This window comes from Numida meleagris, chromosome 1 (genome assembly GCF_002078875.1).
Source record: "Numida meleagris isolate 19003 breed g44 Domestic line chromosome 1, NumMel1.0, whole genome shotgun sequence".
NCBI classification, from domain to species: Eukaryota; Metazoa; Chordata; class Aves; order Galliformes; family Numididae; genus Numida; species Numida meleagris.
The window spans coordinates 56,160,557-56,186,780 of NC_034409.1; the positions used below are offsets into that span (position 1 = coordinate 56,160,557).

The 26,224-nt window shown below is 38.0% G+C and overlaps 2 protein-coding genes across 7 annotated transcripts in view; one reads left to right on the forward strand and one right to left on the reverse strand.

Annotated features, from left to right (window-relative positions):
* PARPBP (PARP1 binding protein) overlaps positions 1 to 604 on the reverse strand; it is a 52,444-nt gene extending 51,840 nt beyond the window's left edge. For 5 of the 6 annotated variants that reach the window (XR_002435275.1, XM_021387478.1, XM_021387462.1 and 2 more), the window contains exon 1: positions 482 to 604. The gene's annotated coding sequence lies outside the window, so the exon portion shown is untranslated. Of the gene's footprint in view, positions 1 to 438 lie in introns of all 6 variants that reach the window. The other variant, XM_021387455.1, reaches the window with a different exon arrangement.
* On the forward strand, positions 561 to 26,031 carry NUP37 (nucleoporin 37). The gene is made up of 10 exons (XM_021387500.1): positions 561 to 679; positions 2,531 to 2,750; positions 3,302 to 3,426; positions 4,418 to 4,490; positions 9,668 to 9,762; positions 22,057 to 22,147; positions 23,733 to 23,914; positions 24,417 to 24,467; positions 24,817 to 24,910; positions 25,679 to 26,031. Exons 2-10 carry the CDS (start codon positions 2,595 to 2,597, stop codon positions 25,790 to 25,792), a joined length of 981 nt encoding a protein of 326 aa, XP_021243175.1. The 5' UTR covers positions 561 to 679; positions 2,531 to 2,594; the 3' UTR covers positions 25,793 to 26,031.

The following is a 26,224-nucleotide window of genomic DNA, read 5'->3' on the forward strand; positions in this document are numbered from 1 at the left end:
CATCTCCCCCATTCACCATATCTTCAGACCAGCATCTATTAGAATGGTTTCCACACTTAAGCAAGAGATTCACTATTGTTTCCAAAACTCGGTGATGAAGACACCTCTGAATATATTTGCTACCTAAATACAAAGTTTTCTTTTTTTAAAATTCCCTTCCCTAAGTCATCGTATTCCCTTTGGCAGCGAGTTTCTGTACCAGTTTCAGTTGCCACCCACCAGCTCAGGCTGCCCATGGCCCATCCCACCCAGCCCTGAACACCTCCAGGGCCGGGAAACCCACAGCTTCTCTAGGCAGTGTCTTACCACCCTCTGAGTGAAAAATTTCCCTCTACCCTCTAATCCCAATCTCCCCTCTCTCGATATAAAATCATTCTATTGCTATACATCTCTAGAGTCGCTCCCCTTTTGAGTGAGTCAAGCTGCTGTACTCCGTACCCAAGCCCCTCTCAGCCGGCTGGGGCTCGCCTGTAGCCACTACCTGCACAACCGGGGGATAAGACCCAGCGCTCCACCATCCGCTCAGCAGTCCCAGCCGCCTTTATCGGCGGTTTTCGTTTAAACCCTCGGCAGCCGCCCAATGGGGAGCGCTCGCCTGACCCGGAAGCGCACGGCGGCCCCTGGGCGGGAGGTGCCGGGTGGCGGGAGTAGCGTGTGCGGGGCGGCCGGGGCTGCGGAGGTGCGTGCGGGATGGCCTGCAGCGGGAGGGGGGGAGGGAGAGCAGAGCTTTGCTCGGGCCGGCCCGGGAGCGGGGTTGGCGTGGCCGCGGGGAGGGGGTTGGGACGTCTCCTGAGCGCCTGTAGCGTTGTGGGGCCGCACGGTCTCAGCGAGCCTTGATGAGCCCTGAAGGGAAGAGCAAGGAGATGTATGTGTGAGGGGGGTGGTTAATGAGCACCTGCGCGGTGCAGTTGTCCGAGTGGTGATTCCTTAAAGAATGAAGCTAGCAGCATCGGGGGGATTTTTAGTTAAAGTTGGTCTCAAGTTGGTATTCCCAGGCTGAGGGAGCTGGAGCTGTGCAGCCTGGAGAAGGCAAGGCTCTGGGAAACTTGGCAGTGGTCTCTCTGTATCTAGAGGGGGGTCTGTAAGAAAAGGGGATGAACTCTATTGGGTGTGTTGCGATAGAGCAAGACAAAATGATCTCAGACTGGAAGAGAGGAGATTTAGGTTGGTCGTAATGGAAAAATTAAGAGTGGTGAGGCACTGGCACAGGTTGCCCAGAGAGGTGATAGATGCTCCATCCCTGGAAACATCCAAGGTCAGGCTGGAGGGGCTCTGAGCATCTGATCTAGCTGTGGTGCCCCTGTTCATTGCAGGGGAGTTGGACCAGATGGCCTTTAACGGTCCCTTCGAACTGATGTGATTCTACAATTAGAATCATAGAATCATAGAATTAGCTAGGTTGGAAAAGACCTACAAGATCATCCAGTCCAACCATCCACCTACCACCAGTAACCCCACTAAACCATGTCTCTCAACGCTATATCTAGATTCTGTGTCGTTGGGAAGGCTTTAAGGAAGACAATTACAGATTGGGTTAGTAAAAGTTGTGTTAGGACCGAATCTATGCAAGTTGTATGACTGCAGCATATATGTTAATGGGGTAGCATATCATGCTAATTAATAAATAAGCATTGCAGATATGGGGAGCCTCTCTGTGTCTATGTGATGTCCAAGTCAAACCGTGGTAGCACCCAAGCAAAACGTTCTGACTTGGACGCTGAGACCTTCAGGTCATTAACACAGCAAAATACACCGAGAAATTTAAAACTATTTTTCCATGTTGCTACAGAAAAAAAATGTGATTTTCTAAAAGGCATAAACCAATATAAAATATTCACTGGGATTAAGGGGAATGGTTCCAGAATCTGTTGTGTATCTAAGCTGCTTTGGTGCCAGCACAGGAGCCTAACAGATTTGAAAAGTGCTTGAATACTGGAAAGCACTAATTCTGAGGTATACTTTAGCTCCATATGAAAACTAACTACTTTTGTTCAAGTACAGAAGCACAGGGGCTCTGCTCAGTATGCAGATGAGTTGACTGAATTCATGAAACCATGTTTAAATATTCTGCAAGACAGTGTTCTCACTTGCAATTTTGCAGTCTTAATTCTGCTTTTAGTTGGATACCCGCTGTCCTTTAAAAGAGGTACAACAGAGTAGAGAATTTAAAGGTAACAATGCATCATTTTCTGTCGTCTAGTTGAAAACTTAAGCATTCTGAATGTGACTTCTCTGGTGTGTAAAGTTAACCTCATCTTGCTGTTAGGTTGCCAGCAGTAGCACAAAATCTGCAGTTACTGAGGAAGTCTCTAGAAGCAGCTTTGAATATATGCTAGTTATTTAGGTTAATTAGCCTAGTTAATTCCTTGACTGTTGGAATTGATGTGCTAAATCTATAAATAGTGAGCTTAATTTGACCTTTTGGGTCCATAAATACAGCATTATAGGTAATTTTGATTTGTTGTGCCACAAGTACTTTTTTTTTCTTTATGTGAATGTGTAATACGTGTTTTTAATACTTTCCATATAGGAATGTAGACTTTCATCCTGGAAAAGACATCACTTCTGTGATACCTCGATATAGTTCCCTGAAAATGAAGCAAGATTCTCTTAGAAATGCTGCTTACACTGTGGACTGTGAAGATTATGTGCATGTGATAAAATTCAATCCTTTTGATAGTGGAGATGCATGCTCCCTCATTGCATATGGTGGCAATAATTATGTAGTTGTTGGGACATGCAGATTTCAGGTTAGTGTGCATTTTATTCATTTCTTCCTGAAGCTCTGCCAGCACTTCTGGCAAAGCCCGAAGCTGACTAAAGTTGCTTTCCTGTCTTCTCTTCTTCCAATTTTACCAAGGAGCACTGTACTTGTTTACTAGATTAATTAACTACTACATTAGTGAATCTGGGATATTTCTTAAATACAAATTAGTATAAAATACTGTCCTGCTGGTATGCCTTTCGAGTTGAATGCAGTGAAAGAAGGACTTCCCTTCTGGAAGATAACCTAGTTTTAGCAGTCACCAGCATTTGCAAGAGATACTGTCTAGGAGCTCAAGCAGATAGCTTTGGAAATAGTAACTTCATATTTGTAGCACAAATCTCTTGATTTTTATGCTCAATATTGGACTCTGACTTGAGACTGGAATCATTTCATGGATTTTTCACGTATTTCCAGTAAATTCTTTATTGCAGCAGATACATCAAACTTTGAAAGCCTTTCCATTTCATATCGATCCAAATTGTTAGAAGTCATGAAGATGTTATTCTGGATTAGCTAACTGTAATATTTCTGTAGGAAGAGGATGCAGAAGTGGATGGCATTCAGTATAAGACACTAAGAACGTTTCATCATGGAATCCGAGTTGATGCCATAGCATGGAGTCCAGAAACTAGACTTGATGCTTTACCTCCCCAGATAAGGTATTTAGAATAATTGAGTACAACAAATCTTTGTCATTTATCTGTTTTCCCTGAGTCCTTAATATTGAACTAAGTTTAAACTGTTTGCGTGTAATCTAACTCTGAAGAAATTGCTAGTAAAATCCCTGAACATCATTAGTACAGCAGTTTTGTTCTTACTTATCCTTGATTTGTTCTGCTTCCTGAGCTCCTTGCCCTTCTCTCCCTGCAGTGACTCAACAGTGAATAGTACAATTTTTTCCTTATTCATCAACTTAATGGACCTAAAATATAGTTGGTCCTTCTGTTGTATGTCTCTGAAGAAGGAATTTTAAGAATACCTTGTAGGCCATTTTAGTAATCTCATTCTTTATAAAGTTACGTGTAGTGTTCTCCATAGAACTGTGTTTAGGAGTAAGTCAAATGCTGTTTGTGAGACTTGGCAAGCTGTTAGTCTAGGAAGATGGCTAATTATTAAATATGCACTTAACAAGAATTAAAAAGTTCTCAGTAGCTAGTAAGTCTCTTTGAAACTATGATGGTTGCCTACTGCTGCATGCTTTTACAGTCTTCTGTCTAAAACAAGTTAGAAACTGGTTAATAACTTAATGCTTAAATATTTATAACACTGGTAATAAGTGTTCTTTTTTACTGTCAGACTCTTAATTGCCATTGAAACGTAGCTTGGAGGAAATTATGAGAGAGATTTCAGGTAATTCATAGTTGATTCAGATTTAGATTTGTAAAATATTTTGCATTTTTTTCCAATAAAAAATATTTTTTTTGTACTTGATACAGTTTTTTTTACAGAGAAGTTCTGATTATATCTCTGAATGCTTGTTGCCAAAGCAGAAAAATTAGAATTTATGTTTTTGTTTATATAAAAGTCTGAATTTTCTTTTTCATGTGGTTTTACAGGCTTAAACTGGGCTGAAACTCTTATTTGTTTGTTTAAAGTCAGTTATTGTGGTGCTGATTGACCCAAGGGCTTTTTTTTGTTTTTTGAATGTAGGTTTTGTACAGCAGCTTCTGATAGGAAGTTAAGGCTATTTACTTCTGATCTGCAGGACAAGAATGAGTATAAGGTAAGGGCAACACAGTTCATTTTAAATATTTCTTTATTCTCTAGTGGAGTCTAATTACCCTTCTGCCTCACTTTGTTTAATGTCCTAGATGAGGTAGAGCACTAAACTGTGGCAGACCCATCATCTCTAGGAGGCTTATGCGTGGTCCAAAATATATTCATGATCAGAATATTGTACAGCTGAATTTCAAGTACTGTGTTGGAAAAGGTTCCTTTACATAGAGACCTGTAAAGTATTATGTTGTATTGGTTACTGGACTCCTCTCTTATGGAAGGTGGCTTTACTGATCTCTCTCTTTTATTGGGAATTGGAAAGTAGTAATGATACTATTTAATACAGTAGAAAATTTAAAGAATACTGAATTAAGTACATAACTGCAGACAGCTCAGAAAACATGTCCACGGACCATCACTTTTAAAATAAAGGAAGTTTCTACTTCAGATGCGTTTTCGCTTTCTGTTCTTTCAGTGTAGTGTTCTTAAACAAGTTATGTAAGAGACGTCAGGTCTAAATACTGAGATTTCTCGTTTGTAAGGCATCGATAGACATAGATGACTGACTCCTACATCACTTGGATATCTACTTTAAAATTTTGAATTTGAAACATGAGTAAAGAATTTCTCCCTAACATCTAACCTAAATCTTCTGTCTTTTAGTTTAAAGTCATTCTTCCTTGTCCTATCGCTATCAGTGTGTGTAAAAAGTTATGCTGCATCTTGTTTATAAACTCTCTTTAAATACTGGAAGGCTGCAATGAGATCTCCCTGGAGCCTTCTCTTCTCTAGGTGAAACAAACCCACAGCCTTTCTTGGTAGGGGGGTTACTCCAACCCTTTGATCATCTTTGTGACCCTTCTCTGGACCCTCTCCAACAGCTCTCTATGCTGGGGATGCCGCATGGAGCCTCATGAGGACAGAGTAAAGGGAGACAACCACCTCCCTCTCCTTGCTGGCCACCCCTCTTTTGATGCAACCCAGGATACAGTTGGCCTTCCAGCCTGCAGGCATACGCTGCTGGCTCGTGTCCGGCTTTTCATTCACCAGAACCGCCAAGTCCTTCTCTGCAGGGCTGTTCTGAATGTTGAATCTCATTCAATTCAGCTGTTGTGTATCATCTGGTCCTTAGCAAAAGGACCATTCAGACCAGACTTCATGGCTGTACTAGCTTTCAGTTTGCAACAATCTAACCCAGTCCAGCACTAGGAATTCTCAGTGGGATATGCTGTTTTGCTGAGTAAGATCACATTGCTTCCAGAGAAATAATCAGTAATGTATCTTCACATAAACACACCTTTAGTAATTCATTAGCTTAAGCTTCTGAATTACAAGTTCAAATAAACAAGTCTATTCTAAAGAGGAATTCTATTAAGCTATTCATTACTAATTAGAATGAGATTATAAACAGCAAACTTCTAAAATAATTATTTTGAATATGCCTGACACAATTATTTTCTAGCTTACTATCAATATTAAAACCATAGAAGCAAAGGGTACAACTCAGCACAGTCTGAGTCCTGTTTTTTTTTTCAGAATAGAATTTCTGTGATGGGTTACAGTTTTCCTAGTTTTGACGAGACTTTTTTCTGGTGTCTGACCAACACAAATGAAACTTTAAAACATGCACTTAGGGCAATTAGTTACACAGTAGCTTTGACTAGGTGCCTACAAATAAATCAAATTGCCACACTTACATTTCTATTAAGACAACAATTATTTTTTATACAAAAAGATTATTTGCAGAATCTCTCGTCCTTAGGACTTCTTTCTAATAGAAACTGCACAACTTGCAGTTATAAGCTTCTACTGCAGAAGTATGCATTGCATACTTCTATGCAGAAGTCCATTGCCTAACACATCAGAATATTTTTTATGACAGACAGTGAATGTTGAGAACACAGAGAACGTATTAATACAACAGGAGGTTGATATGAGAATATAGTATTTAGACTGAAAGACTCCACCTATAAATTCTAGAATTATAGAGGTTATTTTTACCCAAAATGAAACAGCCATAGTAATTTAACTGAACTCCAGTTGAGATAAATAAGCTACTCCAGTGTCCAATGCAGCTAGAGGGATCATAAAGTTTGATTTTATTTTATTTTTCAGCTAAAGATGTCATGGATGCTTCTTCATTTTTGACACAACATAATACTTACATCCTTTTGGGGTTTATGCAATACAAATAAATACTGTTGACTAGAATTTAGTAATAAAGATATTCTGTTTATGCCAATTTTGTCACTTGAACTTAGTACTTCCTTAGTGAAGCTCTTAGTCTAAGACTGAAGAAAAAGTGAAAATCGGTGCCGTTGCTGGATCAGGCTTGATTTAGTGTTTAAAGTAATCAGCAAACAGCTGGAAGTGTAGATTGTTATCTAAACAGTTAGGATCTTATTAGTGAAAAATTCATTGTAGTGTGTTTAAATGAGAGTATGTTCCGATTTTTTTGTGCATGTTTGTTTGATTAAAAAGTGGGGAAAATACTCTCTCTGGGTAATCATCTTAATGTATTTAACCCAGATGACCGCTGAACTGTATATTTCTCGCTAAGAAAAAAGTAACACCTAACCCCTATGGTACAGTATTTTCAAATCTCAAGTGTTCCCAAATACTCTGTGAGCTGTACTGAGTTAATTCTAAACAGTTTGATACAATTATTTCATAGCATTAGTCAATTGAAACCTCAGAAAAGCTATTTCATAAGCCTGAGGTTGAGTGCTTTATGAACTCATGCAAGACTTTGATCCATTGTATGGTGCACACTTTACACAAGAGATTTTCAAGACAGGTACAGAATGTGCAAGAAGGCTGAAGGAATTATGTGATTGCAGTCAAAACGTAATCTCTGAACATTTTGTCTTCTATAGTAAACAATTAATGTGTTGCTTCTGGAGGGATAGACAGGGTAATCTTACTCTTTTTGCCCAGTGGAAAAACTGTCTTGATGTAATTATCAACAATGAACTTCAAGCACACTGAGTTTTCCATTACTTTGTCAGCACTACTAATCCAAAATTTATGGGTTGGATCAATCCCAGAACAACAAACAAAAGGTAAAATACGACTGATGGATCTTTGTGAAATCTTTTCTTGTTCTGAGGTTTTCATTTGGAAATGAATTGTGGCTTCCTTCTGCTTCAAATTTTATTTAATAAAAAGCATATTTCATCAGAACTGTGGATGTAAAATGAGGTAGGATATTTGAATTCGGAATGCTGAAATTTTTAGAAGACTTGCATTTCTGTCTAAATAGTTTAGCATCATCTAAGGATGTATTCTTATAAAATCCACAAGGTTTGGTTAAAATTATGGCCTATTGGGGGAAAAAAAAGTTGACTGCTGAAAATGGCTTTGTATTGAATTGATGAGGCATTCATAACTTTTTAGAGGGGGAGCTTAGTTATTGTGCATGCTTTACAGATTTATTATTTTTCATTTTTTATTAATCAGTTGTGTAGATCATTCTGAGTAACAAACACATAAGAGACTGATTTTTTTCCTTTTAGAAAACTGTAGAGATGATTGTTTTCATTTGACCTTTTTTTCCTTTGTAACCTCTTCATGTCATGCCATTATGTAGTGGATTTTTTTTTTGTCTTATTTATGATACTTTGCTGGGCAAAACAAAAGCAGCCATGCCTTGTGATTTACTCATTGGGAGTGAAGAGGATGGAACAGGCTGACCTCGAATTTAAGTGAGGCCGTAATGAGAGAAAGCACATACAAGTCCTCAGGTTGACCAAACTGATCTTTATTAGCTACAGATGTTTTAGTGAGACCAGAGATGAATTATTTGTACCTAGGAACCACGTGAATGAATTTGAAAGTACTTCAAATTTTGATTGGACCCTGGGTGAGATGCGTTTTGCATACTTGCTTAATGCTATATGTATATCTGTTCTTTAATGTAGGTTTTAAAGATATTGTAAAGCTTAAAAGATTTCTGATGTCTGTAGGTACATATGAAATGATTAATAGAATGGAGAAAGAAAAGGCATCTTGGTATTACGGGCAAACACTGGAAAGCTGAAAAGCCTTCAAAGTATATAAAAAAAAATTACCAACTTTTACTAATAACTGGCATTCTACTTTTCATTCAGAGAACTTGTGTTGCTATGTTGGTTTTCATTATAGATGAACTATTCTTGGTACTTGGAAATAAATACGTCATCATTAATAATTTCATCTGAGAACAATTACATAGTAATAGTTCCCTTTGAAATGGCTTTATCCTTTTTGATACAACTATAGATGTTTGGGTTTTAGTGACAGTTTAGCTATACGTTCACACCATGGGTGCTCACATCCTATTATGTGAGAATGGATGATCTATTAACTTTACAGTAAGACTGCGCTATACCCTCTTTTCCTTATTCTTCAGCACAAGAGTATAAAGCAAAGAGCACAAGGTGCTATGTCTGTTCTTCTCAAATATTTAACAGAAATTGTGATTAATTGCTATGATGTTGTGTGGCTTGCTTATTTTTCATGTGCTCCTCACTTTCGATTTTCTTAAAGCCTTCAGCATGCTTTATCCTCTGTTACATGTTCTTTCGTTGAGACTTTTCACCTTTTTATTCTTTTGCCTTTCATCTTTTGATCCTTTGCCATCTGCTCTTGAGCTTTTTTTGTGCTAACTGCTTGGGAAAGGGAATATACTGGACAAATGACTGGTTTATTGCTCCCTCGGAAAAAGGAACCTCTTGTTACTCGAAGGACTTTGTATTAAGAACTCTTATTCAGAGATGAGAGTTATGTACAAGTAGTCAGAGTTCTTCAAGATATATAGTTCATGTGTACGTTTACTTCTTGACTGTTTTCCTCTTTCTGTCTGACTTCTGTACCTTCAAAATTCAGTGGTTAAAAATTAAGAAAACAGTTCTGGTGCAATCCACTTAACTCTGTCAAACAAGAGCATCAATCTGACCTTCACAATAACTTAAAGGATTAAGTAGTAGAGGTTTGTCCACCTGCAGTATGAATGTTCATGAGTTAGAGATTTTAAAGATCTCCGGTTTTACTAATGAGTATTTTTTTCCCTTCCATGTACAGTGATATCTTTATTTTACACTCACACATTTTACGGTTTGAATTGTGTGGGTCTATTTAATGCATTGTTGATGGATGGAACTGTCAACTCTAAAGTAAAGCTATTTCTTTTTTTCTGATTGGCAGACATTTGATGGCCACTCAGATTATGTTAATGACCTGGTGTTTGCTCCTAAAGAAGGTCAAGAAGTTGCAAGTGTAAGTGATGATCACACCTGCAGGTATGTATTTAGTTCAGAACATCATTTGAATAGTAGCATTGGCTTTTTTCTGTGTATATATTTACATTCTTACTTTTTTTTACTACGTGCTTTTTGTGCTCACTGATTTAATTTTTATTGAGCCTTCATTTTAAAAGGGAAAATGAGTATTGTTAACTGGGTTATGGGGGTTTTCATTTGTTTCTTGTGTTTTGGCTTCTTTTTTGTTTGTTTGTTTTTCAAAGCACTATTTTGAACCTAATAGATAAATGAGAACTGTTCTGTCTTGGAATTATGGAGAAAATTATTTTAAGGGTTATTGAAAAACACCTAAAAGACAGTGCGGTCACTGATCACAGCCAGCATGGGTTCATGAGGGGAAAAGTCCTGTTTAACTCACTTGATTTCCTTTATGTGACAAAGTTATCCACCTAACTGACCAGGGAAAGCCAGTTGCCCTAATCATTTTGGATTCCTGCAAAGCTTTGGCTACTGTTTCTCACAGTATCCTTCTGGACAAAATGTCCAGCATGCAGCTACACAAAAATGCAGTGTAATGCAGTGGATGAGCAATTGGCTGAGAGATTAGACTTGAAGGGTTATAGTAAATGGGGTTACATTTTGTGGGTTACAACAAGCGGCCAGTTACCAGAGAGGTTTTGCAGGGCTCCTCTTTAGGACTCGTTCTCTTTAATGTTATCGTAAGTGATCTGAATGCAGGAGTTAAGTGTACATGCAATTTGCATATAATACTAAACTGGAAGGAGCTGTTGACTCCCTCTGTAGTAGAGAGGCCTTGCAGAGAAATGTTGATGAATTGGAGGGCCGGGCAATCGCCGGACACAGGCAGTTTAAAAAGAGCAAGTGCTGAATTCAGTAGCTGGTATAGGAGAATCGTAGGTATACGTACAGATGGGGATGAGAGGCTGGAGAGCAGCCCCATGAAAATGAATCTGGGGTTTCTGATTGACAACAAGTTGAACATGAGCCAGCAGTGTGCCCTGGCAGCCAAAAGGGCCAAGTGTACCCTGGGGTGCCCCAGGCCCAGCACTGCCTCTGGGCAAAGGAAGGTGTTGTCCTGTTCTGCTCTGTACTGAGCAGTCTCACGTCAAGCACTGGATGCGGTTTGGGGCACCTCAATATGAGGGTGTCATGAAACTATTAGAGGGCATCCAGAGGAGGGCTCTGTAGGTGAAGAGAGTTCTAGAGGGCAAGATAAATGAGGAGTAGCTGATGTCTCTTGGGTTGTTTAGCCTGGAGAAGAGGCTGAGGAGAGGCTTCATGGGTGTTTCAGCTCCTCACAGGGAGCGCTGAGCTCTGCTCTCTGGTGACAGCGACAGGGCCCAAGGGAATGGCATGGAGCTGTGTGAGGGGAGGGGCAGCTGGGGGTTAGGGACAGGTTCTGCACCAGGGGGCAGTGGGCATGGAACAGGCTGCACAGGGTTGTGGTCACAGCACCAAGCTGCCAGTGTTCTAGAAACATTTGGACACTACTATCAGGCATACTATTTAATTTTTAGGTAGTGCTGTGTGGATCCGGGGGTTGGGCTTGATGTTCTGTGCAGTCCCTTCCAGCTTGGGTTACTCTCTGATTATGTGTGCTGTCAATTTCCCCTGTTGGGAAAGAAAAAAAAAAAATCTGTGAATAGGAGACATAATGCATGCATAGCTCAGCCCTGAACCATGCAGACTCTATCCATCCATTCTGTCATCAGCTAAGTCAAGTTTAAAATCGGTATACCCCTGTGAACTTGTCCACTTACACAAACCTATTAGCCTTACTGGCAGTTGCGAATATGTCACCTAAGGGCAGTGTCCTACTAATACAGTCATACAGACAGCTTATAATGCAATTATTGTAGTTATTCCAAATCCATTTATTTCCAATTGCAAATAATGAAATACAGGCGAAAAATAGTTAAATACTCTGGAAAAACACTGGTTAAGGTTTTGGAAAAACTTGTACTACTTGTTAAAACATCCCTCATCCTCCAGTTCTGATGATGCACATGAATCTATAACGCTGCTGCTCTACATCCATACAACGCAGCTCAGATTTCAAGAGAGTAGGTTGGCAGCTGTGCAGGCTTAACAAGTCATTGCATATAGTGGCTTTGACTTTTCTTGATATAGCTGTGAGAATACAAAAGTTGTCTCAATTAAGGAACTATTTTAGTTTTTCTCTGATTATGTGAAGTCATCACCGTATTGATTGCTATAGAAATGACCAGTTAAGACTCGGGTTAAAAAAAACAAAAAGGCCATTTATTAGTTGAAATTGGAAATTTCAAAAGGAAAAGGTCTTGTGTCTGAAGCAATCTGCTACCTGCTAAGAGAAAAGGGAATAACTGCTGGGATGATGATTCTGTGTACAAGATTTTGTAAAGGGCAGATCATCAGCTAGTATAAATCACGGTCTATTAGCTTTAGCTGAGTTACTCTGTTCTCAAATTTAAAATCTAAAAGGCCTGTGATTTTTAAATGCCTCTAGGGAATTCAGAAATAGTACTCTGACCACTGGGCAGATTTTTAAGAGCTGCTCTGTCCATATTTCCAATAAAATCATTAGGAATGAGTAGTAGAAATGTGTATGACTTTATATTCTTAGCTTGTTTTGGTTTATTCTATATTCTTGATTTCTTCACTGAGTCTAAACTGGTGTTGGGTTTATTCAGCAAAGAGCTATTGGAAAATGAGGCATGTTTTGTTTGTTTTATGAAATGATCAGTGTTCCTGGTATGAAAGACAACTGTTTTAAAACCAATAGGCTAATTGATACTAAATTAAAAGGAAATACAACTGATTTAATTAATGTATACTGTCAAGAGTTGAGCTTGGAAACCTTGTAAGGCCATTATGCAGTAAACCGTAAAGTCTGTGGCTAACAGCCATGGGAAGTAAGTTACTTTTTTTTTTTTTTTTTTGGCTACTTGAGTTCTTATTTTTTTCCATTCATGCATGTGGAGCATGAAGACATTTTTTTTTTATTGAATTTAAAGGTTACACTTTCAAAACTAATGGAAAATGCATTCCCTCAGACTTACCAAAATCATTCCTTACTTACTGTGTAATCTGCTTCAGCAGTAATGTAAGAAGACAAATAGTTTTTCTGTCTGTGTTTAGTTTCTACCCTGAATTTTTTCTCAGGATACATCATCTGTTAATACCTTTGAAATGAAGTACTAGAACAATTAGCATAAGAACATGGAGTTTCAAGTATTTCAGTATTATTCTGTCAGAGTTCCACTTCTGTGTCTTGAAGTAATTAACACTACATCTCAGTACGTACATTGTTATGGACATATTGAGATCTTCCCTTGTTTTTACTCAGCAGTAAGTTTAGCAACTTGCTGTGGACATGAGTTTTCAGGTGTTAAATGGTCTTGCCACAAGCTACTGCAACAGTGACGTTTTGTAGCTGAGTTTGGTCTTTTTTTTCTTCTTGTTGGAGGACAGCGTAAGTCAGATGCTTGTTGAAAAGAGGGTGTGGTATTATATTCAGTGTCTTACCCTTACATTGATACCATGTAGTTCAGGGATTCTTGTTGCTTCTTTTATGTCATTTTATTGGTATTGTAACATGAGACCAGCTGCAAAGTAGAACTGATTATGAAAGAGTACTGAAAATACTGTTGCGTACAAATAATTGCTGTAGCCATTTATGCTATGTAGTTGTGAACAGAAGTGTACTCGTAGACAAAAGAAGTAGTTTTGGTTTGTAAATTCAAGGTTAAAAACATAAATTAATTAAAAATCTCACGTTTCTCTACACTGACAATCTCAAAAATAATACAGCGTTAGAAAATATTTCTTTTCTGAAATAAGACACTTTTGAAAGATTCATAAACCCCCACCATGTTGTGGGTACTCACAACTGTGTTTGTATTAGTGATCAAAATTCCCTTAGCTGCAAAAAACTACATCTGCAAAGTTGATTGAAAAATTAAAACCCCAGGTTCTGTATATCATTTGTTACCTTCTTGATTGTGTCCCAAGGGTAGCTGTATTCCAATAAGAATGAAACTGTGCTCAAGGATGTAGTAAGGTATATTTTTGGCAAAATATTGTAATTTTCACATTTTACTTTTATTGAATGTAAATTAACAATGAAGAATTCGCAGGACAGTTTCCTCTGTTTCACTTTTTTAAGCATTTCATAATTGCTTTACACTTTCATTAAAAATAGAAAAAATATTTTTGAAGTTTGACTGCAAAGTTTTAATTTGAATACCACTGGTAGAGAAAATATCTAAAATAACAGTTGTTAAATTATTGATTTAGTATTAAAAATGTAAATTTGGTTTATTGATAAGTCAAATGTGCTAACATGGAGCACAGTTAAAGTAAAAATAAAAGTAAATATGTGAAAATAAATATATTATTTGCCTTTTTCTATACATTTCTGAAAGCCATGCACCTGGAAATGGTAATCTCATTCTTTTCCTTTAAATCTTGTTGATTTCTTGGTGTCATAGGAGCTTGTTTAGAGAATAAGAAAAAAAAATCTTTTATGGTAGCTTTAGAGAATTTAATGCCTTAAAGTCTGAAAGCATCATACATTTCTTTTATACACTGAACATTGGCACAAAGTGTAGGAGCACCTGCATCCCAATCTACTAGTAAGAACTCAGTGAGTGGAGCCCTCTGTGCACCAGTCTTTAAAATATATATATATATATGAACTCTGAATATTTTCACGATATGGTTCTGCAGGGATTCATATGTACAAATCGTTTTTTTCTGATACTTAATAAAGCTCCTGTAAAAAGTACACGGAATATGTTTGAGAAACATGAGCTTGACACGACTTAGCTGTTGGTTGGTCTCGACACTATCTAATATTTCTTGAATTATTTCATGTAAAATATCATCCTGTTAAAAATCACTAGTCTGATCTGCATCCTAAAAATGAACATGAATGTTAAGCTGCTGGGCCAGACTGCAGAGGTGGATTTTGAATCTAATTGGTAACTACCTCATGCTCCTTCCTTACTGAACTAAAAGATTTACTGTCAGTGTCAGGACTCTAATAGTGGCAGCATGGCAATTTCTCATGGTCACTTTTCGTGGAAGTGGTCGTAGCCCCTCACCTGCTGGAGTTCAAAAAGCGTTTCGACAATGCTCTCAGAAATATGGTTTGAATTTTGGGTGGTCCTGTGTGGAGCCTGGAGTTGGACTCGAAGATCCATGTGGGTCCCTTCTAACATGATATTCTGTGATTGGAAAGTTAGATTTAGTTCCTATATAGACATTCATGGGGAAGGTTTGATATCACTGAAAGCCAAATTAGCTATAGAATCACAAAACTTATTGTGGTGCTTTTTATGTGTGGTTTTTTGTTTTTTTTTTTGGACCTGTAGTGTGTTTGTTTATATGATACACTTATGTCTTAGTTGTATTGCATAGGTAATTCACTAGACAGTAGTCAGGAAAAACAGTGATAACTCTTGTTTATTGCTTTGTTTGTTTATTTTTTTTGTCATGTGCTTTTTAATATGTTGCCTGTACTTATTGCACCTATCTTAACTTGATTCAGTCTTTGGTCATATTGAAAAGTTGCCATTCTCACTTAATTCTTCCACCAAGTTGTTGTTTGTATCTTCCTATTAGTGCACTCAGTTATAGATTGTGAAAAATAGAGAGTATTTTATTCCATGTTATTCTATCTTAATGTGTTTCTTGTGGCAGAATTCCCCAGTTTCCCTTCATACTCTAAATGTCATACCAAAATGTTCATCTTTTTTGAGGTATGCTGATCACATTTATCAAGATAGTTATGCATTATAATTGATGAAAATAAATGAAGGCCTTGGATTATTTTTAGCGCTTTAGTCTTTTGCTTTGCATGCTTTTTGTACATATCCCTGTAGGTTTCCCATATGAAGTCATCCAGGATTTCTGTTATACTTTACAGTCGTGAGCCAAGTATTAACCAACAATTTTGGTTGTGCTTTACAATCACTTTACAAGTATTAACCAGTCTCCTACTATAGTATCCAGTCAGCATAAAAAAAGAAAAGAAAAAGAAATCACTTTCCAAATCAAATGTTTGGAATGTTATTTCAGTCTGATCTTAGGTATGGATGAATAAGCCTTTAGTTACAAAGTCTTAAAAATATTCAGAGAAATTTATGAAATGGTAGCAATTTCCTGTGTGACATGTTATGACTTATGTTAAGGGTCACACAGTCCTAGAATGTAGTCTAGCATATGAATTGTTTTAAATATAAATCATTGCATTTGATTTGTTTGGCAGTTACCGTATGTTCTAGAAACGCACTGGCAAAATTATAGTTTAGTTTCCAGTAATGGTCAGCCCTCAGAAGCATTTAGTTCTAGGTGGTCTACACTGATAACTCCGAACAACTAATTTTATTGGTTGAAAAAATACAACTGAAGCTTTATGTTATTGTGAAAATAGTGCTTAGACTCTGCCTTTGCTTTAGGTAACTGTAAGGGTATTGCAGGAATAATACTAGCATGCATTAGTTTCTCTTTTGTCCACTGAGGATAAGGAAAAGGCTGAGGTTCTCAATGCCTTCTTTACGTCTGCCTTTAAAAATCAGGCCAGTTATCTTCAGGGTACTCCATTCTCTGACCAGGAAGTCTCAGATGGGAAGCGGAATAAACTCCCCATGATTCAGGAGGAAACAGTCAGAGACCTACTACTCCACCTGGACTGCCACAAGTCCATGGGGCTGGACAAGATCCATCCGAGAGTGCTGAGGGAACTGGTGGAGGTGATAGCCAAGCCACTTTCCATCATCTATCAGTGTTCCTGGTCAACCGGAGAGGTCCCAGAAGACTGGAGACTTGCCAGTGTGACTCCCATCTACAAGAAGGGTCGTACAGAGGATCTGGGGAACTACAGGCCTGTCAGCCTGACCTCAGTGCCAGGGAAGGTTCTGGAGCAGATTGTCTTGAGGGAGATCACACGGCATGTGTGGGACAACTGGGAAATCAGGCCTAGCCAGCATGGGTTTGTGAAGGGCAGGTCCTGCTTGACCAACTCGATCTCCTTCTATGGACCCGCCTGGTGGATGAAGGAAGGGCTGCTGATGTGGGCTACCTTGACTTCAGCAAAGCCTTTGACACTGTCTCCTGCGGTATTCTCCTGGAGAAGCTGGCAGCCCACGGCTTGGACAGGTACACCCTTTGAGTAAAGAACTGGCTGGAGGGCTGGGCCCAGAGCGTGGTGGTGAATGGAGTAAAGTCCAGCTGGCAACCGGTCACGAGTGGCGTTCCCCAGGGGTCGGTGCTGGGGCCTGTCCTCTTCAATATCGTTACTGAGGACATTGAATGCACCCTCAGTAAGTTTGCAGATGACACCAAGTTGGCAGGAAGTGTCGATCTGCCTGGGGGTAGAGAGGCCCTACAGAGAGATCTGGACAGGCTGGATCTCTGGGATGAAGTCAATGGGATGAGGTTCAGCAAGACCAAGTGCTGGGTCTTGCACTTTGGTCGCAACAACACCAGGCAATGCTGGAATACTGTGTAGAGGAACCAGACCTGGGGGTGTTGGTCGATATTCAGCTGAACATGAGCCAGCAGTGTGCCCACGTGTCCAAGAAGGCCAATGGCATCCTGGCTTGTGTAAGAAATGGTGTTGCTAGCAGGAGTAGGGAAGTCATTGTCCCTCTGTACTCAGCACTGGTGAGGCCGCCCCTCGAGTACTGCGTCCAGTTTTGGGCCCCTCACTGCAAGAAAGACATTGAGGCCCTGGAGCGTGTTCAGAGGAGGGTGACGAAGCTGGTGAGGGGTCTGGAGCCTTATGAGGAGCGGCTGAGGGAGCTGGGATTGTTCAGTCTGGAGAAGAGGAGGTTCAGGGGAGACCTTATCGCTCTCTATAACTATTTGAAGAGTGGTTCTAGTGAGCTGAGGGTTGGCCTCTTCTCTCTTGTAACTAGTGATAGGATGAGCAGGAATAGCCTCAAGCTGTGCCAGGGGAGATTCAAGGTGGATGTTAGGAAATAATACTTTTCCAAAAGAGTGGTCAGGCGCTGGAATGGGCTGCCCAGGTAGGTAGTGGAGTCACCGACCCTGGAGGTGTTCAAGGAATGTTTAGACGTTGTGTTGAGGGACGTGGTCTACTGAGAACTATTGGTGGCAGGTGGATGGTTGGACTGGATGATCTTGTAGGTCTTTTCCAACCTTGGTGATTCTACGATTCTCTTAGTCTGAGCATGCGTATTAGGTGAAGAACAGTCAGCTGAGATAGTACATGTACAGTTCCCATACCTCTCACGCTTCTCCCAGCACTACAAGGCATAATCAGGATTCCATCCCACAGTTACCGGTGAAAAACTGATCGGTGCTTGCATAGCCAAGTAAATATTACAAGAAGGTAGAGGAAGCATAGATAGTAATGCCAAAATCTGAAGGATTCACATTTCTACTTTTTTAATAACATTGACAGTTCCTTTGGCCACCAGAAGAAAATGGTGAACCCAGGTCAGCTTTCTGATAAACTATTTACACATTTATTTCATAGATCAAAAATAATTGAGGAAATGCCCTACTGGTGCAAATTTAGGATCCTACATGCTGAGTCAGGAGATGGTTAGGTCAGTTCTGCCTAGAGGACTAGTGTTAAGCACCGCAGATGAATTTCCACTTCTCCCAGTGCAACCGTTTTTGTGGCACATTTGGCACAGTTAACTGAGTAGGTTCCTCTGCTCCCTAATTCTACAACAGATTCTCTTAGTTGAGCAGTGCATTACTTCATTTATAAAAACTTAAATTCTTTATTTTGAATTACTTGAAGTTATCCATTATACCTTTGTCTTACAAAGAGCAAGTGGGAATTTTTATGGTTCCTCTTGAGCCTTCTGTTATTTCATGTCCTACCCAGAATCTTCTTTCAATCTTTGGTAACCTCCATAAGAAGTTGAAAAAAGACCTGAGACAAAGGCCATTGTTGGTTGTATTCCCCACAGTGTTAGCCAATCTCTGCAGTTCCATTTTTCTTCGCTGAGATCTTCTCATTCCTTTTGCACAATGATGAATGATTTAGCTCTTTACCTTTTTTGTGTAATCTCTGGAAGAGGAATCTTCCATCTTCATAGTTCTCTTGGCTTTTCAGGAGTGACAAGACTTTACTCACACATGGGATATGTCTGCTGGAGATACAAAGAAACTTCAGTAAAGGATATTTAAGTTAGCTGTTATTAAAAAAAAATTGAAAACTCTTGTTGGTCATTTCTAAGAGTCAGGCAGTAATCTCTGAGTTCAAGGATAGCTGATGCTGCTTTGAGGTAAGGAATCGCTGAATGATACTTGTTATTTCATGGTTCCACCTTGTTCACTGAGATTGTAGGAAACCTTATGTTGAAAGATATAGGGGTTTTTTTGTTGTGGTTTTTTTTTTAAACTTCCATCTTCTGTGGATTTTAGAAATGCCTAAACGTTACGGTATGTTTTTGTTCTTATACTATTCCTTATGATGACTTTTATTCATTTAGAACTTGGTTTTCCTCTCTAGTTAGAGTTATTCAGTATGTGGAAAGTTCGAATATAGAATAAGGGTAATATCCATTGCCACAAAGCAGGTTTTCAGATGCTCTAATGAATACCTTTCCAACTTTAAAAAAAAGTCTGTTTTGTGATTAAAGTTTTGGCACATATGCAGCGTGCCATTATCTATATTCATGCATACTACATAAGATATCGTTGTTTCAAAGTAGTTTGAATAGCTCCATGCTTTGAGATAACTGCAGTTATGATTTATTTACCCATAGAATGTGAGTGATAAGAGAAATATAACAAAGATTCAAAGAGTTCTCTTGAATGGCATTTGTAACTATCTCTAGTTTTGTATTAGTTTAAATACTGTGCATGCTGCAGAATATAGTTTCTCAGTCCTTAGTTAAAAATTAAATGAATTTAATGAGCAGATACATAGGTAATTTTTGAGGCTTTCCATTATTCCAGCTTTGGTCTTCATTTAAACAGTGGTTATTCAAACTTTTCTTCTTTAAGTTATTTTGGATTTTTTATCTATTAAAAAACAAACCCACAAACCCAATAATAAGTCTGTTCAATAATACTTGATGGAGTGGGTAGGATCAATACAAGGATGATGTAATGCAGAGGTACAAAAAAATAAAAATGTTTTGGGAAAAATAGACAGTAGTTTGTTTTGGTATGAAACATGGTAATATTAGTGAGGTTTCATGGGGTTTGAATGGAAACGAAGAGGTTCAGTCTTTACAGATAGATTTATGTGATAGGAATGTGGAGAAAACTGGAAGGTTTTTATAGCATCTGTAGCTGATTTGGTTATTACCAAGTAACCAAAAACTCAGTTTGGCTAACTTTTTGGTCTTTGCAGATTTTAACTTGTGTTAGTCACTAAGAAATATTTTTGAAGTGTGAATTAAATGTATTTGTAATTGCAATTTTCCATAACAACACAGACTTGATGGATTCAGTCAGGGATCTGTTTCAATGTGTACTGGCTGTTTCTTTCCAAAACTAAATGATACCATGTTATTTATCAATAAATGAAAAGGAAATATATGTGGGGCATTTATTCTTTTTTTTTCCTTTCTTTCTCTAATGTTACTAACAATCTCAACATTCTGACAAAAAGAGATACTAGTTTAGCATTTTATAAATAACAAAGTTAGGGAGGTAGAAAGCATAAATTTCTGTCTTAGCACCTAATAACCTCAATCGCTTCAGGGAAGGAAACATGATGGCATTCTCCTTTGGCCAAAATGATTCACCATCTTCTGTTATATCATAATTTTCTCCCTGCACAGTAAATACACACGCAAAGTGTTGATTTGACTTGGACAAATCTACAAGGCAAAATTTCTGGCAATAGAAGAAAGTATTGTCTGTTTCTAAATTACCTAATCAAGTAGATATTTCAGTTTTTAAACAGTTGTCAGGTTTTTGTTTTGACTTTTTTTTAATAAGGACACTGATCCTTCAAGATTAGAGACTGTATTTTCTACAGAGAAAACAAATATTTGATCTGTTGTGGTTTGGCATAAGAAAATAACATCGTTCGTTAAACAGACTTACTTTGTTCCCATATATTTTGTCTAGACTTAGGATGTATTACTTAAGAGTTTTTTGTAATCTCTAAAATATAGTGCTCTATGCACCCTGGTGAGGTATAAACTGAAAAAGTCTGGAGGAAGTCAGCAAAAATCTTTTAGAATCAACAATAATAGTACATAGCCACTCATCTAACTCTGAAGACTGAGCAGAACACTGTGCTTCAAAACTTGACCATTTCTAAGGTTTTGTGTGTTAATGAGGAAGGATAGGTGTATATATTTGCATGTGAAAATGCATTTAATGATGTACAGCCCTGTGCTTGAAATTGACAGACACAACTGTATGCTGGTTTTGTAGGAAAAGAGGCATTTGAGCAGTAGCTATGAGGCAAATAGTCTCTGTTACATGGTTTTGTTACATTTTTATAAACCCAGTAGCTTCACGGCTCAGTGACGCACATGTGGAATGTGTCCGAAGAAAATCCAATCGTCATCTAATCTAGCTTTGGTGTTTCAACATATGCTTCCCTGTCAATCCATATTTCTGTTGTCTGTTTTACTTAATATTGTGTGTATATATATATTTCTACCTTATACATACCACAGGTGCTTCTAAAGGAAAAGACTAAACTGACTTACATGATTTATTTGTTGAAAGCTTGCCAAGGCCTTTTGTAGTCTAGCATACCTCTGCCACAAATCCTTATGCTTGCCTTAGCTTCATTTTCAGTTTCTTGTATTTCCATTATTCAGTCTTGTCCTATCAGGGAAAAAAAGGAAAATGCAAGTACTGCATAAGCAAAATACTTTAGTGCATCATCTTATCCTTTTCATGGTAATGTGGACGATTTAAGTTGCTTGGTACTTAATTCTAGGCTGCTTGTATCAGCTAGACCAACAGTGATCTTCCCACTTTGTGGTGTTGTCTGTTACTTGAGCCATAGTACAAAGGCTGCAATATTGAATTATGAATAAAGAGAGAAAGTACATCTAGTTTTCATGCCTAGACAACTAAGCTTGTCAAATTATTTGAATGCTGGCTTTTCATATAGAGGGTGTGTGTCCAGTTCATCATTTTTTTAAATACATTATCTTCAGCACTGGCTTCTTTTACTGACTTTTATGCACAAGTGTTAAGCATCTGCACATTTCATTCTACATGTTCTATCAGATAGTTTTCTTCTTGAAGTGATAAATCACAAACAGTATTTGTTTTGGTCACTTCTTTTGTTGAATGTTTTGAGGCACAAATTTTAACGTATTAGCAGTCCAATACATAGTTTAATACTTTTTTTTTTTTCTTTAGGATCTGGGATTTGGAAGGAAATGAGAAGGCCCGTTTTGTTTTACGTTCTCCTGGAATGAGTGTTTGTTGGCATCCTGAAGAGGCTTTTAAGGTTGTGATTTGCAGCTCTTCATCACTACCACCTTTAAAATAGCAGGAGGATGTACTTCTCTAAACTATGAATTTTTATCCTATGCTAAGGCTTAAGTTTGGGGAGCCTGTGCACATTATAAGGCGTTTAGAGCACAAGTCTTATGAGGAGTGGCTGAGGGAGCTGGGATTGTTTAGTCTGGAGAAGAGGAGGCTCAGGGGAGACCTCACTGTACTCTACAACTTCCTGAAGGGAGGTTGTTTTGAGGAGGGGATCGGCCTCTTCTCCCAGACAACAAATAGGACCCGAGGAAATGGCCACAAGTTGCGCATGGGGAGATTTAGATTAGATATAAAGAAAACCTTTGAGAGAAAAAGAGTGGTCAGGCACTGGAGTGGCCTGCCCAGGGAGGTGGTGGAGTTACCATCCCTCGTGGAGTTCAAGAGGCATCTGGATGAGGTGCTACGAGATATGATTTAATAGCTTAGCGGGTAGTAATGGTGATAGGAGGATGACTGGACTAGATGATCTTGTAGGTCTTTTCCAACCTTGTGATTCTGTGGTTCTATGATTATAATCGGGTATTGGTAGGATCTGCTAATGTGAAGTCACTATAAGTAACTTCTCACGTTCCTTCTTCTTGTTTTACCCTCAGTCCCTCATTCCCTCTTATCAGAAATACTCTTTCATGATGACATACTTCATTGATTACTATTCTGTTGATTGCATGTTAACTTACTGTTATCAGAGAGAAGTTTTCATTAGTCACGGTAACAAGACTCCCCAATAACAGGCTCCTGTAAAGCAAGCCAAATATCTGTGAAATTACCAAGAGATTTTTTGTTTTGTTTTTCTTGCTTGGAATATGTGAAACGTGCTGAAAAATCAAATAAAAAATTATGATTTTGTACTTATCTGTTTATTGTACCAGGGAGGATTAGTCTGTTGATATATACCAAATTATTCAGCTTCATTAATGGTCTAGTCCTTGCAATCTAGGATTTCTTTTGTGTCAGTAACTGCCTTAAGTAGCTACACATAGTTTTTCAGATTACCACGAAAACACACGCTTCTAACAGAGGGGGAAAAAAAAGCAGTCAAATCGGGTATCAGAATAGTTAAATAGCAACAGGGAGCAAGAATCTGTATTCTCCTTATGCTTTCCACCAATATACGGTCCTTACTAAGAAAACTGGGAGAACTGTTGATTCAGGTGGCATCAAAATTGAATGCTTGCTGCTTTGTTTGCTATTGGGCAGCTTAGTTGGTATACAAAATCAGTAAGCGTGAATCCAGATATTACCGTTAAGTCGATCGGTGTCTGTTCCTTGAACAGCAAAATCTCTGTTAGTCACTTCCTTGTACTCAGAACAGGAAATGGTTGAGAACTGGTGCTTCTAAGCACCAAAACATATATACGTGTATGTATGTATACATAAATATAGATAAAATTATGTAATCACTGTACAGTGTGATAGGAGTATAATTAAAAATGCTTATTTAAAGCCCAAATATTAGTACATCCTTGAAAGTATTCTAGATTCACTATAGAGTAGAAAAGATTAAGAATGCTAAGTTTACAAGGTTCTGTTATTTCCTCTTACAGCTGATGGTAGCAGAGAAAAATGGAACAATACGATTCTATGATCTAATTACACACCAGGCCATTATCTCCCTTGAGTGTGAACAAGCACCACTGATGTCAGCAGACTGGTGTTTGAAGAATACTCTTAAAATTGGAGCAGTTGCTGGAAGTGATTGGCTAATTTGGGATATCGCTCGTTCCAGGTAGGAGCTATTTCTTTCTTTGTTCCTTAACCAGCACATGAAGAGATGTGTCTACTTTGCTAGTATAGCATTTAATTGCACTATGTATTACATCACCTATTCAGTTAATAACTAAATATTCATCAGAAATTACAAAATCAGTTCAGGTCAGTTCCTGCCATTCTTTTTCATGCTTCTATCTGTTAAAATAACATGGTGTTTCTTTTTGTCCATTTGAGACAGCATCTCTCCTGCTTACATCTCATAGTAAAGTTTGTTTATTAACATGTCATTCTAAGTCATAAATACATAATTGTTGAAACATCATGAAGTCACTAATTACTTCAGTTTTCCTACTCCAAACTGAGATGTAAGCTGCAGGAAAGCTCAACTTTTCCATCAACTTCTTCACAAAGTGTAGACACTATATTCCCCTTCCGTGTTTAAAATAATTGTTTTGATACTTACAATATGATCTGTAGTTGTTTGCAGAACAGTTTTTTACATGGAATGTCTGTTTTAGTTACCCACAGGATAAGAGACCTGTCCACGTTGATCGAGCCAGATTATTCAGGTATAAGTGTTGTCTCTATTGTGTGATTTTTCTTTTTAATATAAATCTATGTATAATCAAGTAGTTGTGAGTTTGGGGACAGTTGTGCCTCCTAAATAATTTTTAGGGGGACCTGGTCTATAAGCTTTGTGGAATTTGTGAATGACCCATGATTTTTTTTCTGTTACACGATAACATGCACAGAGGGGTTTTGATAGTGAACCATTTACAAGCCATTTCTCTGAGTTTCTTTGTTGTCAATGGAATATCTGATGGCTTCACACAATTAACAAGTGAGAAATCTCCAGATTGTGTGTGCTTCTGGTAGTCTGATAGGGATATTTGAAAGGTATACTCTTTTTATTCATAGGTGGTCCCATGTGAATGAAAGTCTGTTTGCAACCATTGGATATCCAGGAAAGACAACTACTCAACTCCTTGTTCATCATTTAGGACATCCCCAGGTAAACTTCTGAATTCAGCTATTGGATGGGATTGCATCTATTCTTTTCAAATCAAAGTCATAACTAGCTAAAAGCTACAATTAAAAAATAGCCAAAGCCATCCAGAAACGCTTCTGGGCCTATTGGTTTGATTTATTGTCTGGTGTTCATGCTATAGAAAAACTGCACACCATACTTAACCTGTTATTTAAAAGGCTGCTTGATCTACTTATTTGCTTTGTCTCATTTATGCAAAAGGGGGGGGGGGGGGAACATATGTAGCCTGTTATTTAATAAATTTTTCAGTATTTTTAATTCTAAAAATGCAAAAATCAGATTGTTTATTTTTCAGCTTTGAATTAACTATATTATTCATGGAAATATATCAAGTGCATGTCAAGCCTAGGGAGTATTTTTGATTTTGCTGAAGTTAGTATACTTTTGCAGAGCTTACAGTAAAAGATATCTCCAATCATACCAGTTAGTTGTGAGTATGCTTAAATAGCAGGAAGTAATTTATTTAAAAAGATTTCTAGGTTTGAAAGCATGCCTTTAAAATAATAATGATCATAAAAATAATGAAAGATGTTGCTACATCTTACTTGAGTATAGTAAGCAGCTACTGGAACACGGGAAACGATAATCAGTTTTTTCAGTTTCATTTCTGATATATTTTAACTGTATTTTTTTTTAAGGAGTATTACGTAAGTGGGAGTTTGTTCATGCAACTTGGTATATGTGGTGTACATGGTAAGCTGTACTGATATTCTCCCTTTTTTTTTCTTTAAGCCCATTCTTACTGGTACTGCAGCTGTAGGATCTGGATTGACATGGCACAGAACTCTTCCATTATGTGCAGTTGGAGGAGATCATAAAATTTTCTTTTGGGTAACAGAAATGTAAAAATAACCATTTGCCTTCAGCACTGAACTTTACAGTGTGATATCTTTTTCATAGTAAAACTAAGAATTTACTCTTTGGATTGGTATTTATTCATTTGCAGAACATAAGAGAAAGTAAAATAAGAAACCTTTTGTGTTTCATTTTTCAGCTTGCAAATGCAGTGACTATGACAAAATCAGATACCATATATCTGATCCTGTGTTACTTCCCTTTAAATATACACATTTTTCAACATGGTATTTGGTGTGGCGTTTATTTTTAATGGTAACTTTGATTTGTTTGTTTGGAGAGATTTTGTATCCAGCAGTCTCAGTTGTCTCTCAGTTAACACAGCACAAATACGTTGAAATTGTTCACAGAGTGCCTACATCATGAACGCTTGTCTTTGTCTTAAATGTCCTGATTCATCACTATCTTTTAAGAAAGAAATAC